This window comes from Pan paniscus, chromosome 17 (genome assembly GCF_029289425.2).
Source record: "Pan paniscus chromosome 17, NHGRI_mPanPan1-v2.0_pri, whole genome shotgun sequence".
Classification (NCBI taxonomy): Eukaryota; Metazoa; Chordata; class Mammalia; order Primates; family Hominidae; genus Pan; species Pan paniscus.
In genome coordinates, this window is record NC_073266.2 from 31,326,083 (window position 1) to 31,344,587 (window position 18,505).

At 46.3% G+C, this 18,505-nt stretch overlaps 1 protein-coding gene across 2 annotated transcripts in view; it reads left to right on the forward strand.

The window, feature by feature from the left end:
* Positions 1–360: 360 nt before the first annotated feature.
* LAMA1 (laminin subunit alpha 1) overlaps positions 361–18,505 on the forward strand; it is a 175,434-nt gene continuing 157,289 nt past the window's right edge. Inside the window, exon 1 of one of the 2 annotated variants that reach the window (XM_008971191.4) lies at positions 361–1,374. In XM_008971191.4, the coding sequence (XP_008969439.3) occupies positions 1,314–1,374 (61 nt within the window). In that variant the 5' untranslated portion in view covers positions 361–1,313. The remainder of the gene's footprint in view (positions 1,375–18,505) is intronic. The other variant, XM_003817911.6, reaches the window with a different exon arrangement.

An 18,505-nucleotide genomic window follows, 5' to 3' on the forward strand; every position in this document is an offset into this window, starting at 1 on the left:
AAAATTAATCGATGGCTAAGTACTATAACTAAGTTCTACTCACTAGATGTGTAAGGAAGTGTCCTCAGAAAAACAGGAATTGATAGAGTTGTCAAATAGATTCACACAAGTGAGAGGAAATTATCTTCCTATCAAGAAAAAAAAACCCTACAAAATAAGATGGTGGGATGATAATGAGATATTGTCCCTGTATATTTATATTGAGAAAATGTGAAATCTGCAAAGTGTTATGAATACCTTTTTTTCTTTTTTGAGACAGAGTCTCGCTCTGTTGCCCAGGCTGGAGTGCAACTGGTGTCAACTCAGCTCACTGCAACCTCCCACTCCCGGGTTCAAGCAATTCTCCTGCCTCAGCCTCCCAAGTAGCTGGGACTGCAAGCGCGTGCCACCACACCCGGCTAATTTTTGTATGTTTTTAGTAGAGACGAGGTTTCACCATGTTGGCCAGGCTGGTTTCGAACTCCTGACCTCAAGTGATCCACCCGCCTCGGCCTCCCAAAGTGCTGGAATTACAGGCGTGAGCCACTGCACCCAGCCAATACTTTTGACAGAAAAAAAAAATCAGAGGAAATCAAAAATTCTTTATCGGGGACCAGACATAGTTTTAAAATAATAATAATTATAATAACAAAGCAGTTGAAGTTGCGTGTCAGGAGCGCGTCCTCTCTCTCCAGCGGTAAGGGTATCTAATTATAATAATTAAGTCCAAGTGACCTTGCCTTCTTTAGGCAAACAAAGTCGGGAACAAGTTGCAACTCATTTTCAGAAAAAATCCTCAAGTCCTCTGCCCACGGCGGAAAGGGCGGCGGGTCCGCCGAGCCTGGGTGGCCTCCCGAAGGGTCGCCTCTCGCCCAGCTCCTGGCAGGGGCGCGTGGGTCCTGGCCCGGGGACTGCAGGGCCGCGGCGGGGCGGGCAGGGTCAGCTGGGCACATAGTTTCTCGGAATCCACCCTCCCGGACCCCCGCAGCCCTGTTTCTCCTCCCCTCAGCCCACCTTCTCTGCCCACCTCCTACCCGGAGCCGGGGCGGCGGCCGCGGTCAACCCGGCCTCCCCGACTTGGGGTCCGCGTGCGCCGGGTCCCGGAGGCCAAGCTGGGCGCCCCCGGGGGAGGGGTCTGGGTGACGGGGCCAAGCCGGGGCGGGACGGGGCGGGGCGGGGCGCAGCCGAGGGGTGTGTCCGAGGACGGCTGGAGGGAGGGGCGGCAGGACTCCAGGAGCGGCGGGGCCAGGGCATCGCGGACTCGAGTCCCGCGGAGCGTTCCAGGCGGGCGCGCGGCTTTCTCCCCAGACCCACCGAGTGGCGGCGGAGGCGAGATGCGCGGGGGCGTGCTCCTGGTCTTGCTGCTGTGTGTCGCCGCGCAGTGCCGGCAGAAAGGTGAGCCCGGCCCGGGTCCTAGGGTCCCTGTCCCCTGCAGGCGGGCAGGCGGGGGTGGCCGCGGACAAAGCCGGTCGCGTTGGGGCTGCTGGAGTCCGGGCGCGCATCCTGATCCACCTCGGAGTGGGTGTCTCGGCCACGTGGGTCTCCCGCGCTTGCCGGGGAGGGCTGGATGGGGACGCCGCTCCTGGCGGACGCTGCCCGCTCTTTGCAGGCTTAGGCTTTAACCTCCTCGGGCTTTGGGAGTCGTCCAGCCTCGCCTCTGGCTTTTGCGGGACTTCGCGACCCAGGAGCGCCATCTACGCGAGCAGTGCTGGGGGTGGCGGGAGCGGGGCGCCCGGAGCGGGGCGCCGGGGGTTGCTTTTAGTGCCCCGGCTGCGCGGGCGGGGGTGGCGGGGCTGTTGGCCGGGCGCGGGGGATGAATGGAGAAAGAGCTCTCCCGAGTCGCCCTCATTGTCCGGCTGCGCAAGCTGGGTCGCCGCGGCCGGGAAAGGGCGGATTCCTCGGGGCCCCTGGCAGCCAAGCGGGCTAGTGGGGAGAGACGCGGCGAGAAGGGCGCCCCTAGCCAGCCGTCCCGGGCAGGGGGACCCGCAGGCGGCGTCCAGGGCACTGATGCGCCTTCCCGACCCGCGCTTTTTGTGCGGTAGGCGAAGTGGCCAAACCCGCGCATTCACGGGATTGACCGTGGGCGCGCCGGGGCGAGGGACCAGCGGAGAAGGGAGCACCTTGCATGCGCGTTGCAAGGATTGAGAAGAGAAACTCAGAGCGAATTTTCATTTTCTGTTTTTGCGGGCGGGCGGAGAGAGAGAGAGAGAGAAGAAAGAAAGAGAGAGAGAGAAAGAGAAAAGAAAGAAAGAGAGAGAAAGAAAAAGAAAGAAAGAGAGAGAAAGAAAGAAAAAGAAAGAAAGAATTCTTTTCCCTTTTGGGGGACAACCCTAGTCACCCACGCCACCCCTAGAGCTGTCTTCGCAGCGTGGCTTCGTGTTGGCTAGGCAGTCACAAATATTTGTTGAAAACATCTTAATGTATGCAGCACATGACAATGGGCGTATTCCCACGAATACAAACTTCATTAAAAAAAAAAAAATTCGAGTCAAAAGTAGTGGGCGGAATTTGCAGTGCCCTCGTGGGAAACGTGTGTTTGGGCATTGTGCTGAGTTGTGAGCTCTGCAGAAACGCGACCATCTCATTCATTCAAGCATTCATGATGGAAGCACTGGACCGGAGCTGGAAACGCAGCATTGAATAGCTGCGAGTCTGCTGCGCAGAGCCAGGCTGGGAAGAGGGAATTTACATAGTTATCAGCCAGAAGAAAGGAGCCTTTGGAGAGGGAGAGGAGCCTTAAAGGATTGCGAGGGGACTCCTGTCTATCAGGCTGCTGAAGGTGAACAAGTCCCGGTTTCCCACAGGGTAGAGAAAGAGCAGCTTGCCTCAGCTTATTGTTCCCCGAAATTGAAAGTCTTAGACTGAAGAGATGGCCTGAAGGTTGTCCTGGCCCCTCGGGGCTCGGCACTTGGCCTGGCGGTTATGAGTGGTTTTTGGAGAAAGTGGGACCTCATGGGGCTTTCCTGCTTTGAGATGCTGCGGAAAACCTCCCAGGGCAGGAGCCCTTTAATGTTTCATATCGCATTCCCTGTTTGCCTTTTTGCCTTCCGCACCCCACCAACCCTCACCCTTCCTAACTAGCCTCCTTGAGCAGTTTTGATTTTTTTTTTTTTTTTTGCAGTCTCCGGGCTGCAGGCAGGAGTGGAGTGGCGCCATCTCGGCTCACTGCAACCTCCGCCTCCCGGGTTCAAACAATTCTGCCTCAGCCTCCCGAGTAGCTGGGACTACAGGCGCGTGCCACCACGCCCGGCTATTTTTTTTTTTTTTTTTTTTTTTTTTTTTTTTGTATTTTTAGTGGAGACAGGGTTTCACCATATTGGCCAGGCTGGTCTCAAACTCCTGACCTCGTGATCAGCCCGCCTCGGCCTCCCAAAGTGCTGGGATTGCAGGCGTGAGCCGCCGCGCCCGGACTGATTTTTTTTTTTAAGAAACGATTTTGTGCCCCATGAATAGCATGAATGATTAATAAAGTGTGTGTTTTGGTGATAATACAATAATCCTGACCTGCAAATCACCTGCTAGTTAGTTGTCTGGTGTTATTTTTAAAAATAACTTATTATCTATTGACATTCAGATTGTTAGACGTTCCCTGTCATTTCTGCAGTCTCTCTGGGTTACCTTACAGCTCATAGTATATGACCCGATGGCTCACTTTCCTTTGAAATATAATGAGTTTCAAGTGAGCTCCTCCTAAGTATTGAATAGGAGGTATTATGTTTGTAAAAATAATGTGTTAAATTCATAGCTGGCAATCACATAAAATTATGATTGCTTCATCACTTTTGTTGGAAACCATCCCTTCTTTTTTTCTAAAATAGACAATTCTAAGGACAGAAAAAAATCTACGAGTAAAAGAAAATTCACTTCATTCTCATATATGACATAGTATTCAAATTTAGCAAGTATGTGCTCCACAGTAAAGTATGCATGCCTGAATGGATTTCAGAGGTGCGTTTTTCTTTTCTGTCGCTGTATTCTCTAAGGGCCCATGAAAAATATTGATTGTAGCAGTTGGAAACAAGGGTATGTGTAATAGAAGCCTCACTGCCCACCTCCTACATAGCCTAGACTTTAGTCCATTCTTTTTTTCCTTCTTCTTTTCCAGACATTAAATATGAAGCCTACATCTGTAGTTAATCTAGCGTGATTGAGAATTCAAATGCATCAAGAATATTAGAATAAATACATATACTGATCTTCAGTGTCTTGTGCCACTGCTTTATAATTGCACTGCTTTATAAACTCATATAAAATGTTTCTGGGACCATTTATTTCAGGGTAATGATCCTTGAAATGCCCTACCGTTTTATACTAATTCATTCATAAAATCCTATGGATATTCATTTTCGTGTACAGTAAATTGTTATGGGGAAATAACACAAGCTCTATCTTTAAGCTTCAGGTGTTTAATTCTCTGGCTTTACTAGCTATGGCAAATTGGGGACATAACGTGTATTTTAGTTTCACTATCTGTAAAATGGGAATAATAATAGTGCCTACCTGAAAGGGATGTTAATGATTAAATGAAATAATGTGAGAAAAGTTGTTAGACCAGTATCTAGTACAGAGTTAACCCTCAACAAGCAAGTTTATTTATGTTCATCACTGTTACTATCTTATAAAGAACTATATATTTTTAAACTATATTCTCCAAAATGCATAATTGTTTAGAAATTTGAAGTCTGGATTTGGAATCAAATAGTCTTGGGCTCAAATGCCAGACCTGTCACTTTAATTAGCTATGGCCATGGCTAAGTTTCTTAACTTCTCTGAATGTCAGCTTTCTATCTATAAAATGGATAGCATTGATACGATTAAATAATATGTGAAAAATATTAGCACAGTGTAGGGCGTGTCATAGGTACTCAGTGCATGATGGTTATTACTGTTACGCCTATTGTACTTGCTCATCATCCTGGACATCATCTCTCTTTCATTGCTGAAATCCACTTGGTCATTGAGACTTATTGATTTTACCTCCTGAAAATCTGTGCAGTCTCTTTCCCGTTTTTTTTTTTTTTTTTTTTTTTTTTTTTTGAGACAGAGTCTTGCTCTGTCGCCCAGGCTGGAGTGCAGTGGCGCGATCTTGGCTCACTGCAAGCTCCACCTCCCAGGTTCATGCCATTCTCCTGCCTCAGCCTCCCAAGTAGCTGGGGCTACAGGTGCCTGCCACCACGCCCGGCTAATTTTTTGTATTCTTTAGTAGAGACGGGGTTTCACCGTGTTAGCCAGGATGGTCTCGATCTCATGACCTGGTGATCCACCCACCTCGGCCTCCCAAAGTGTTGGGATTACAGGAGTGAGCCACTGCACCCGGCCTCTTTCCCATTTTTTATTCTCACTGCTGGCTAGACTTAGGAATTGTTTGTTTTTCTCAGGTTGTTTGTTTTTCTCAGGAAATAGTGTGATGGTTCACTCAGCAGGCCAGCAGCCTCACCTGTTCTCCCTCCTCAGCAGTGCCATCACTGTGATGTTTCTAGAAACACCATCTCGATAACCGCTCCTACTCTTGTTTAAAATTCTTCCCATTTCTCACCGTTTCTTTATCAAATTACTTAATGTTCCCCAGTGTGACTTACTTTCCTTCATGTTTAAGCAAGTGGTCTTCTTCCAAGGTGTGCCCTTTTCACTCCACATCCTTCTCCAGGGCCCACCGCATAAGTTTAGATTATGTGCCCCAAACCCCTCACTTTATAAGATGCACAAAATGACAGTGTCCTGCTGTGTCACATTGAGGGTAAAGCAAGGAGGCTGGGACCCCAGCTGGCCTACTGTCTCAGAGCTGAGAGGCATAATCTGGGATACGTCTGCACCTATTTGTAGCTAACTAATGTTTCCTGGCACATGGGCTCTTAAGTGCCGGACACATCTTTCATTTGGGTTCTAAAGAACCCTGGAAAATCTTCCCAGCTCTCTCTCTGCTGAAGTATTTGTTAGACAACCTTCCCTGTACTCATAGGGCTTTCCCTGCTCAATGCTATTGTCTTGCCTGTCATGGGGCCAATGACTTATCTGGCTCACCTTCTCTCTCGGCCTTGTCAAGGTCAGGGACTGTTTTATGCATATCTGTTCATTGCTTTGCAGTGTTTCTAGCAGTTAGTAGCCACTTCTTGTTGTTGAGCTAAGTTGAAATGAACATCTTTATTTAGGAATCAAGTAACTTTAAAAATATTTTGAATAGCTGGGCGCAGTGGCTCACGCCTGTAATCCCAGCACTTTGGGAGGCCGAGGCAGGTGGGTCACATGAGGTCGGGAGTTCAAGACCAGACTGACCAACATGGAGAAACCCCATCTCTACCAAAAATACAAAATTAGCCAGGCGTGGTGGTGGGCGCCTGTAATCCCAGCTACTCAGGAGGCTGAGGCAGGAGAATTGCCTGAACCCTGGAGGCGGAAGTTGTGGTGAGCCGAGATCGTGCCATTGCATTCCAGCCTGGGCAACAAGAGTGAAACTCTGTCACACACAAAAAAATGTATATATATATATATATATATATATATAAAATACATATATGTGTATATATATATAAAATACATATATGTGTGTATATATATATTTTAATAGATAATCCACATTTATGGTATGAAATGCAAAAGGTACTATAGGTAGAAAAAAGTTAAGACTTGGCTTTTTTACTCTCTTTTGAGGTAACCACTGGCTTTAGTTTTTTGGGTAAGCGTCTAAAGATGTTTCTTCAGGTAACTTTTAAAAGCAAGCTACATCATATAAAATCTACTTCTTCCCTATTAGTGTAAGAGGGACACCAGTGATTTTCTGACAAAACCTGGATGCATGGAACAGTATCCCTCTGTCCACTGCCCTCCCCTCATACTAACTTCTTTACTGGACCTTGTGCAGGATATTAACACATCACTTAGTAAATGTATGTACTTGCAAACTTTTCACCTTGCAACTTGTCCTTCCAAGTAGGGCTTTGACAGAAAGGTATTGTTAGAGCAGTGTTTCCTAGATCTTTTGGGGTTTAAAAACTTGATTGATTTCATGGCATTGTACTACTTCTAAAAGTATTGTTTACTATAGTATTAATAAGCTATTTTTAAGCCATAGAGAATTTTAAAAAATATATTTTAGAATTTTAAGATTTATGATATAGAGAAGTTGAGTTTGAGAACAATTCTATTACACGTTAAGGATAAGTTAATGTATTGACCAATAAGTATGACTTATTACTGGAACACTATGGCCGGTACAGAAAATATGTATTTAAAAAAATTTCTAATGAAGAAGTTAAGTCTACACCTTGAATACAGAAATTAATTGATAGCGACTGGACAGAACTCTGGAACTCAGACCTTAGCGGAAGTTTTTTGTTACATTCTTCAGAAATATTTGGATTAACTGGATAAACTATCGTCTCCTAAGAATGATGTATGTAGTTACTTACAAGTTTGCCAATAATTCTTTTACTTGTTTTATTTCTAAAATATCAATATGCATCCATGGACAATTGAATAAACCAAGGCATTGCAAAATTAACGAGGAGAAAAAACACTTCATAGAAGTAATTTAGTTAAGGTCATGAACTTTGGTTCTGTTGGAACACGTCTGTCAGGGAGCTATTTCAGCATAAAACACCACACGATAGCTGGATTCATTGTATTTTCATGTCCTTTATACTGGGCGTGACAGTGCCCAGAGTAACCATTTGATAATAAATAGCACAGAATCTTCCCACTTGTGTCTTTGTTTTCTCAAGGCTGGCTCAGGAGAGCTTTCTTTGGGTTAACTTGTTCCTCATCTTGCTTGGGGGCAGGAGGCAGACAATGGAGGCAGAGAGATTCCAAATCAGCTTGGGTAGATAACATTCTTGCCTAGGTAAGCATTTATCTCGAAGTGTTAATTCAGAAATGGTGGCAGAGAAATACCACTGTGAAATCACCAGTGTGACTTCAGTGTGCGTGCACTTTTTTTTTTAAATCAACCATTTGAAGTTTGAATCTCTTCATTCCAGAAGTTATCTTTGAAGTCTGATCTGCTGGCCCAGCAGGCAGTATGACTGACATTCTTGTGCCAGAGAACCTCCTGTATTGCTGGTGGGAATGTCAAATTTAGATCAATGAGTATTTATGGAAAGTGCCATCTTTTCTCATTCCCGAAAGTATTTCCTGCATCTTGTTCCATTGCTCCATAGTTTCCTGCCAGAACTTCAGGAGATTCTCTATGACAATAGCAGTGTTAAAGAAGATGCTTAAATTTAGCAGATGATTTTTAGTTAAAAGAGAACAATTAGAAGTGGGGTGGAAGGGAAAAAAACCCTCACACCACAGTTGATTATGGTACACCATACTTTTTTCTTTGTTTTTCCTTTGACATGGAGTCTCACTCTGTTGCCCAGGCTGGCGTGCAGTGGCTCATGTCTGCTGACTGCAACCTCTGCCTCCCAGTTCAAGCGATTCTCGTGCCTCAGCCTCCTGAGTAGCTGGGATTATAGGCGCCCACCACCACGCCAGGCTAATTTTTATATTTTTAGTAGATATGGAGTTTTGCCATGTTGGCCAGGCTGGTCTCGAACTCCTGATCTCATGTGATCCGCCTGCCTTAGCCTCTCAAAGTGCTGAGATTACAGGTATGAGCCACTATGTCCAGCCTACACCACACATTTAAATGTCTTCCAACCTTTTGGTAATGACAGAATTTTACCCACAACAAGTGGAATCTTGTTATCTCCAGCTCAGGACAAGGAATTCGTTCTTTCTCCAGATGGCTGCCCTCCCTGTTTCTCCTGTTCTTGGCATTCTTTGGTTACCTAGGCTTCATTTTCTTTTCTGTTTTTCTTTTTCTGTATCCCCTTATCCAAATTGTCTCTCTTAATTTTGTTTCTTTCCTTGAAAAACTTCCTGATCTTTTTGTTTTAGTTTCTCTCTGTTAGCACTGCAAATGCCATCAGCCTCTAAACCAGCTGCTATAGTGTAACTAGCCGCTTTTTTTTTTTGGTGGCGGGTGGGGGGATGGAGTCTTGCTCTGTCACCCAGGCTGGAGTGCAGTGGCGTGATCTCGGTTCACTGAAACCTCTGCCTCCTGGGTTCAAGCGATTCTTCTGCCTCAGCCTCCCGAGTAGCTGGGATCACAGGTGCGCACCACTACACCCTGCTAATTTTTGTATTTTAGTAGAAACAGGGTTTTATCATGTTGGCCAGGATGGTCTCGATCTCCTGACCTTGTGATCCACCCACCTTGGCCTCCCAAAGTGCTGAGATTACAGGCGTGAGCCACCGCACCCGGCCAGCCGGCAGCTTTTTATCGGGTCTGTGATGCTAGCTCGTGTCCTTTCATTTAATCTAGTCCCACACTGCAGTTAGAGTAACCCCGCCAAAATACCGCCTTCATAATGTTCTCCCTCTGCTCCTGCCCACCTGCTATGGCCCTCAGTGACCCCTCCAAGTTCAGTCACCCTGCCCTTCTCCACACCTTTCTGTGGCTGAACTATTAGCTTCTATTGCAGGGGTCTCCTTCCTGTCTAACTGCACGTGGTATATTGACTTGCAGCTGTGTGATTTGGTTACATGACTCTCTCACCTGAAATGTACTCCCGTTTCCCACTGAAAACCTAACCTGACCACTCATGCACAGGCTGCAATATACCAACCCCAGGACAGCCTCGATGTGATGGCCTGTTTCAACTGTCTCAATTCTGAATCTGCATTGTATTTTGTGATAAATTGGAGTTCCCACCCAGCCAAAGTTGCCATCCGGTCCTCTTTTGAATGGCTGGTCCAGAATGACATGAGCCAGTGTCAAAAAGAAGGGACATTTCTGTTTCGAAGATCAAAACCTTAGCTCCCAGCATTTCTTTGAATACACAGACAACTCCAGGGGGGTTCTAGCGTTAAAACCTGGGTCATTAGTAGCCGGAGGGCAGTAACACCGAGGAACTCCCCACAGGTAGTCAGGTTGCCTGAGCAGGCATAAAGCCGGTCCCTGGACTCTGGATAACAAACCCAGCCCTGGCCCCTCTCTGGGTATGTGGTCCTTCAGCCTCTTAGACTTTGTATCATCCAATCAAATGGATTGCAGTTGATTTGATCTGGGTAGGAACCAAAATCTGTGTTTCAAAAAACCTTTTCCCATTTTGTATCCAGAGGCACAAGAACCTTTCCAGTTGGTCTTCAAGCAGACCCTTTGGGTTTCTGTTTCAAATAGTTGTTTCCAGAACTCTTCCTGCCACTGCTTGCTTTCTGTCCTTGCTGCTGTGTCCTGTGATGGGCTAGCACTCTTTCCCCACCCCTCAAAATCCACAGTTTGTCTCTTCAGCCCTTTTATCTGAATCTCCAACTCTGCCATTTTTACCTTTGCTTTTGTACAAACTAAGTTTTTCCAACTCTTTGCAACTTCACCCCTGGCTTCATGGGCATACTTTTGTTCATTCTAGAAGTTTGGAGTGGGGAGAACTGGAGATAATGCATCCACATATGAATGCTTTTGGAAGCTCCCAGTGTTTTTCTTTAAAAGGGAGTTAGCTTTTTTTTTTTTTTTTTTTTTTTGAGACAGAGTCTGTCATCCAGGCTGGAGTGCAGTGGCATGGTCTCGGCTCACTGCAACCTCTGCCTTCCGGGTTCAAGCAATTCTCTTGCCTCAGCCTCCTGAGTAGCTGGGAATGGCCTGTCACCACACCCAGCTAATTTTTGTATTTTTAGTAGAGACAGGGTTTCACCATGTTGGCCGGGCTGGTCTTGAACTCCTGACCTCAAGTGATCTGCCTGCCTCAGCCTCCCAAAGTGCTGGGATTACAGGTATGAGCCACCATGCCTAGCTAGGAGTTAGCATTTTATTTTTATATTTATTTTTTTGAGACAGAGTCTCGCTCTGTTGCCTAGGCTGAAGTGGTGGAGTGCAGTGGTGCCATCTCGGCTCACTGAAACCTCTGCCTCCCAGGTTCAAGTGATTCTCCTGCCTCAGCCTCTTGAGTAGCTGGGACTACAGGCACACACCGCCATGCCTGGCTAATTTTTGTATTTTTAGTAGAGGCGGAGTTTCACTATGTTGGTCAGGGTTGTCTCGAACTCCTGACCTCGTGATCCACCTGCCTTGGCCTCCCAAAGTGCTGGGATTAGAGGTGTGAGCCACTGAGAGAGTTAGCATTTTTTCTTTTCTTTTTTTTTTTTTGTTTTTTTTTTATTTGAGACGGAGTCTCGCTCTGTCGCCCAGGCTGGAGTGCAGTGGCGTGATCTTGGCTCACTGCAAGCTCTGCCTCCCGGATTCACGCCATTCTCCTGCCTCAGCCTCCAGAGTAGCTGGGACTACAGGCACCCGCCACCACGCCCGGCTAATTTTTTGTATTTTTAGTAGAGACGGGGTTTCACCATGTTAGCCAGGACGGTCTCAATCTCCTAACCTCGTAATCTGCCCGCCTTGGCCTCCCAAAGTGCTGGGATTACAGGTGTGAGCCACTGAGAAAGTATTTTAGAGTTAACACCTCATTGGAGAGGAGAATAGTATTTCCTTATAGGAGTATTGTCATTTCTATTCAGTTTTTAAATTTTTTTTCATGCACTTGATCATTCATTTATTCACTCATTCATCCATGCACTGAAGACACTTTGGGACCTCCACTCCTCCAGGCCCTGGGTCAAGGATGTTCAAAGGTAGTGTGTCTGGAGAGCCCTGTTCTCGGCTGCCTTCCTCACTGTGAATCGAGGACACTTCTTGGCATTCTTAGTGTATTTGTTTTTGAAGTCCAAGGAACTGAAAAGTGCATATATCAAAAGGAGTTTTCTGGCCGGGGGCGGTGGCTCACGCCTGTAATCTCAGCACTTTGGGAGGCCGAGGCGGGTGGATCACGAGGTCAGGAGATGGAGACCATCCTGGCTAACACAGTGAAACTCCGTCTCCACTAAAAATACAAAAAATTAGCCGGGCGTGGTGGCGGGTGCCTGTAGTCCCAGCTACTCAGGAGGCAGAGGCAGGAGAATGGCGTGAACCCGGCAGGCGGAGCTTGCAGTGAGCCAGGATCACGCCACTGCACTTCAGCCTGGGTGACACAGTGAGACTCCGTCTCAAAAAAAAAAAAAAAAAAGGAGTTTTCTCCATAAGAAATGATGATCAAGTAAGGAGTTAAAGTCATAGGAGTGGACATTGCCGTCTACGTTCTGCTTGCTCATATTCATGTAAGTTAGGGGTGAAATGAGTAGTCCAGGTCATGGGCCGAGGAAAGCGGGGGAGGAGGGGCAGAGGCGTGCAGTACTGGCTGGCTGCTTTATTGGAGGTGCGGGGTCAGCTTCTACATCATATGCCACTGTTGGTGGGTGGCTGTTTCCCTTAGGCTTCCTTTCTTCCATGGAGAACTCAGAGTCACCTGCTTGGCCAGCACTTCTGTGTGTGTCAGAAGAGCAGACTCAAACAGTGACACAGAAGTTCCCTCTGTGGGCTGCACATTAAATTTCAATAATATCAATACCCAGGTCTTACTCCCAGGGATTATAGTGTGTCCGGTCTGGGGTGGGGGTCCTATCATTTGCATTTTAAAAATGCTTCTGGCCGGGCGCGGTGGCTCATGCCTGTAATCCCAGCACTTTGGGAGGCCAAGGAGGGCGGATCACGAGGTCAAGAGCTCGAGACCATCGTGGCCAACATGGTGAAACCCCGAATCTACTAAAAATACAAAAATTAGCTGGGAGTGGTGGTGCACACCTGTAGTCCGAGCTACTTGGGAGGCTGAGGCAGGAGAATCGCTTGAACCCAGGAGGTGGAGGTTGCAGTGAGCTGAGATTACGCCACTGCACTCCAGCCTGGCGACAGAGTGAGACTCTGTCTCAAAAAGAAAAACAAAAAGCTTCCCAGGTGATTCCACTGTGCAGCCAGGGTTGAGAACCACTCAGTTAACATCATAAACTTTGTAGGTGAATGCAGTTTACACAGCAATGCAAGGAGGCAGGATCTGCCACCATCCCTCGCTTTGTCTGTAGGGTGCAAGTTGGGGCATTGATCCCGTCCTGCCCACCGCAGCCCACAGGCTAGTGCTCTGTACATAACAGATGTGGAATACTTGGGTCCCAACTGACTCTCCTCATTTCATGTCTATTTTCTGATATTCCCACAGCTCTGTGAAGTGGGGATAACAACACCCACACATCTCAGAGCTGTGAGTAATCCCTGCACTTAGAGACCACGTTGGATCAGTGAAGTGGCTCAGGGAAAGCCAGTTTCTTCTGTGTCCCCATTGTCCCTTGTGTAATGTTTTTCACTTGGAAAGTTCTCATCTGATGGTTCATTGTTGCACTTGTGTTTAAATGGATTTCCCCACAGTTTAGTCTTGCTTTGCTGACTTGGTCATTCGCCAAGACCCTTCTTCTTTGAAAAATACTCTTGATCATGTATGACATTTAGAGTCCTCAAGTTTTGGGATAAAGTCTGGTGTTGCAGAATTGGGTGTTGATTGATCTGGTGTTGCACTGAATTGTTCATTCTTTAACGAATTCATCCAAAATTTAAAAAGTGTCCTCCATATTCAGGCATTATTCTGTGCCGCATCCCTTCTTTCTCAATGCCTTTAAATGGACAGGTCACAGGAGCCTTTTCTTTGGGATTATCTGGGCCACCCCCTTCTTCCCTTATACAACCTGCTGATCTCCTCTTGCACCTTCTCATGTCTGGCGACTCCAGGGTCTGGCTGTCTTTATTCACCTACTGCTCCTGTCCTCTTCTGCTCTTGTTTGTTTATTTATTTATTTATTTATTTTTTGAGATGAAGTCTCACTCTGTCGCTGAGGCTCGAGTGCAGAGGTGTGATCTCAGCTCACTGCAACCTCCGCCTCCCGGGTTCAAGCAATTCTGCCACCTCAGCCTCCCAAGTAGCTGGATTACAAGCACCAGCCATCATGCCTGGCTAATTTTTGTATTTTTGTAGAGATGAGGTTTCACCATGTTGGCCAGGCTGGTCTTGAGAACTCCTGACCTCAGGTGATCCACCTGCCTCGGCCTCTCAAAGTGCTGGGCTTACAGGTGTGAGCCACTGCGCCTGGTCTGCTTTTGTCTTTAGTAATTGATAATTCATTATGCACTTGCTTTTCTGGCCTCCTTCAGAAGTTTGCCTCAATATTTGGCTTATTATTTCTCTTCCACCCAACAAAACAAGCCATTTTCCTTTCCATATCCCTGTCACACTCAGACATACATGCACACACACACCCGTTACACATCTGTCTATATTGACTTACAGACCAGCTGCCTACCTGGCTTCCCTGCTACAGGCACTTGGAGAGGTATCGCACTGAACCCAACCGAGCAGAGCCAGAACCTGGGCCTGGGCCCGTCTGCAGGGTAGAGCAGGTTCTTCTGGAAGGGCCAGTCCAGCTGCAAGTGCTGGGATGAAGTCCAATGTAGCATGTAATGTAACAGTTTTCCAAGAGCCCAGAAAGCTGTTGACATTGGAAGTTCCCCCTGAGTTAATGGACTGTGAGGTTGACCGTGTCATGCCATCCCTGTTGAATTGCTTCAATGGCATCTCATTCTCTATTGAGTGGGACTTCTAAGGCCCTCTGTGGTCTGACCCTGCTCAGACCTCTCCACAGCCTCTTCTCCCACTGCTAACCACATCTTGACCATTCTGTGATATCTGTAGTTCCATCACGTGAGCTTTATTTCACCTATGGCACTCTGACTTACTCCAGCCCACCCTGTCATCCTTCTTATTGTTTCCATAGCGATTTCTTTGTACATCTGACCAGTACACCATTTTTCACCTATTTGTTGACTTGCCTGTCTCTCCTTAAGGGCCGAGAGTTTTGCCTATATTTGTTATGCCTAGCACAGTGCCTGACATACAATGTAGAGTCTGTAAATATTTGTTGAGTGAACAAATCCCAATACAGACAAGCAATGGAAATCTGTTAATAGTAGGTATTGGCTGGACGCGGTGGCTAACGCCTGTAATCCCAGCGCTTTGGGAGGCCGAGGTGGGTGGATCATGAGGTCAGGAGTTCAAGACCAGCCTGGCCCACATGGTGAAACCCTGTCTATACTGAAAATACAAAAATCAGCCAAGCGTGGTGGCGGTCGCCTGTAATCCCAGCTACTCAGGAAGCTGAGGCAGAGAATTGCTTGAACCTAGGAGGCGGAGGTTGCAGTGAGCTGACATGGTGCCACTGCACTCCAGCCTGGCAACAGAGTGAGACTCCATCTCAAAACAAAAACAAACAAACAAACAAACAAAAATAATGGGTATTATTTAGAGACCAGACAGACGGACAGAGGGGGTTAGGGCAGTCACTAGTGAGGAAGCAGAGCGAAGATCCGCTGGGGAGGGGCAGGGGCTGGCTCCAGAAGGTTAGGAGACCTCAGTGGGTCACCCAGGCAGGATTTTTTTTTTTTAAGACAGAGTCTTACTCTGTCACCCAGGCTGGATTGCAGTGGCACAATCTCGGCTCAATGCAACCTCCACCTCCTGGGTTTAAGCGATTCTTCTGCCTCAGCCTCCCTAGTATCTGGGACTATAGGCACCCACCACCATGCCTGGCTAATTTTTTTTGGTATTTTTAGTAGTGATGGGGTTTCGCCATGTTGGCCAGACTGGTCTCGAACTCCTGACCTCAGGTGATCCACCACCCATCTATCTCGGCCTCCCAAAGTGCTAGGATTACAGGCGTGAGCCACCACACCAGGCCTCAGGCAGGATTTAAAGGTGGAACAAGGAAGAATCCAGGTAACTAGACTAAGAAAGAGAATGGATAGAACTTTTGGAACCAAGGCCTCTGCTCACATTATTTTTTTTATTTTTTATTTTTGAGATGGAGTCTCGCTCTGTCGCCCAGGTTGGAGTGCAGTGGCACGATCTCAGCTCACTGCAAGCTCCGCCTCCTGGGTTCACACCATTCTCCTGCCTCAGCCTCCCGAGTAGCTGGGACTACAGGCGCCCGCCACCATGCCCGGCTAATTTTTTGTATTTTTAGTTCACCATGTTAGCCATGATGGTCTTGATCTCCTGACCTCGTGATCCGCCTGCCTCGGCCTCCCAAAGTGGTGGGATTACAGGCGTGAGCCACCGTGCCTGGCCGGCTTCCACTCACATTCTAAACCAGAATACAAGGTCAGGAACAAGCCAGCAGCAGAAACAAGAAGTTCAGACACTCTCTGCACTCATGAGTGGAGTCCAAATATGGTTACAGAAAATCCACAGAATCTAGTAACCAGGAGGACCCTGATGACTTGAAGACATTATTAATTTGGCATGTTCTCATCTACCCAATCAATGCAAAGAAGAAATGGATTACATTTTTTGTAATAGGATTATTTACTGATGATGAATATTCCATTCAGCCTTAAAACTTACATTATACTCAACAAAAACTTATTTCTAGATTTAGAGCCATGGATCTCTAGCCAGAAATTCATTAACACACATAGTCAACAAGTATTTGTTGAGTATCTAGAAAGTGCCATACAGGTGACAGGTGGACCTTGTACTCCAGACCCCAGTGCTAGGAGTCAAGCATGAGAAGTGTCCAAGAATCCTACTAAGTGTGTTCCTCAGTTCAGATTTGGGAGCGATTTCTGTTTCTGAAAGTCTCAGACACCTGTATCACTCCACTTATTGCTGTGGGATAGTATCATCGTCAACAGAAAGAGAATTGTAATTAAACACTACATTTCTACTGCATGAAGTCTCCTTTTAAAGAATATGACTTCAAAATACTCTAATGTGACTGCAGACTTGTTGGCATTTGCTGAGTAGTGATATTTTTACATATAGTAGAGGTTTTTTGTTTTTTTTTTTAAGGGAACTCTACCTGCATGGCTTTAAAGGGCTTTCTTTAAGTGAGAGAACAGCTGTTCTCCTCCAGGCGTTCTGGGCTAAGGCCTCCTTCTCCTCTCAGGAACAGAACAAAGGCATACAGAATTTATGTCATAGATGGATTTTTGTTTGATAAAAATCACTTATTACTAAACAAAAGAATGGCCCATTCTCTTTAGAAATATGAGCATAACATCTCCTGTGTCTTTAGTGGTTTCTAACTTTGTTGGTTTACTTTTAATTATTATAATTGACTGAATTTAAATGGGCCGTGTTTTATATAATCAAACTTTCCTTGAAAATGTGTGTATAAGATGGTTATTGGTAAAGGGAATCATTTCAAATTCAATATTAAAATAAATCCAAAATAATATTTGAAGGAATCAGCTAATAAAGAAAATAACCCTTTGGTCACTGTTGTAGGGGCCAGATGTGGTCACACCTATAATCTCAGCACTTTGAGAGGCTGAGGCAGGAAGATCCCTTGAGCCCAGGAGTTCGAGACCAGCTTGGGCAACATAGGGAGACCCCCCAACTCTACAAAAAAAAAAAAAGAAAGAAATTAGCCAGGTGTGGTGGCATGCATCTGTAGCCCCAGCTACTTAGGATGCTGAAGCAGGAGGAACACTTGAGCCCAAGAGGTCGAGGCTGCAGTAAACTATGATTGCACCACTGTATTCTAGCCTGAGCCACAGGGTGAGACCCCATCTCTAAAAATAAAAATATAAATAAAACGTGTATCCACTTTTTGGTGGATAATGGAAGCCACTGAAGAAGATGGAGGTACACGAGGATTGGTTAGTCCCTACAATCTGACCACATAATCACAAGAGAATAACTTGGATCCAACACGCACTTCTGCAATACACATTATGAACATACCTTTACTAGCAAGCAGACTCATAACAAGTCCTAGGCCATATCCTTCAAACTGATAGTCACAGCTTTCTGTCTTTTTGGGTATTCAGACTTCTCTCTTGGTGATTGGCCGCCTTCCTAATGCTGGATACAGGACATTTCAGGGATCAAGCATCAGGTTCCATCAAATTCCTTCAGGATGTGAGTTTCAGGCCACATAAATTTATACCACTTACTTACAAGAGTGAGGAGAATCTCTGTTTTAACAGTTTTATTGTAGTATAATTTACATACCCTAAACTTCTGCCAATTGTTAAGTGTACAGTTTAATGTTTTTTAGTAAATTTAGAGTGCTATACAATCACAGTCTGGTGTGAACCTTTCCAAGACTGCAGAAAGTGTCATCATTTTCATTTGTGCCCAGAAATCTTCTGCTGTCTGTACTTTGGGAAGTGCCTGTTCTGGAAATTTCATATACATGGAGTCATACAAAATGGAGTCTTTTTTTTGAGACGGAGTCCAGCTCTGTCATACCCCAGCTCTGTTGCCCAGGCTGGAGTGCAGTGGTGTGATCTTGGCTCACTGCAGCCTCCACCTCCCGGGTTCAAGTGATTGTCCTGCCTCAGACTCCCGAGTAGCTGGGATTACAGGCACCTGCCACCACCCCTGGCTAATTGTTGTATTTTTAGTAGAGGCAGGGTTTCACCACGTTGTCCAGGGTAGTCTAGAACTCCTGACCTCAAGTGATCTGCCAGTCTCGGCCCCTCAAAGTGCTGGGATTACAGGTGTGAGCCACCTCACCTGACCAAAATGGAGTCTTTTGTGTGTACTTCTTTCACTTAGTATTTTCTAGGTTCATCTATTTTGTAACATATATCAATAATGTTCTACTTTATTGCTGAATGGTATTCCAATGTGTA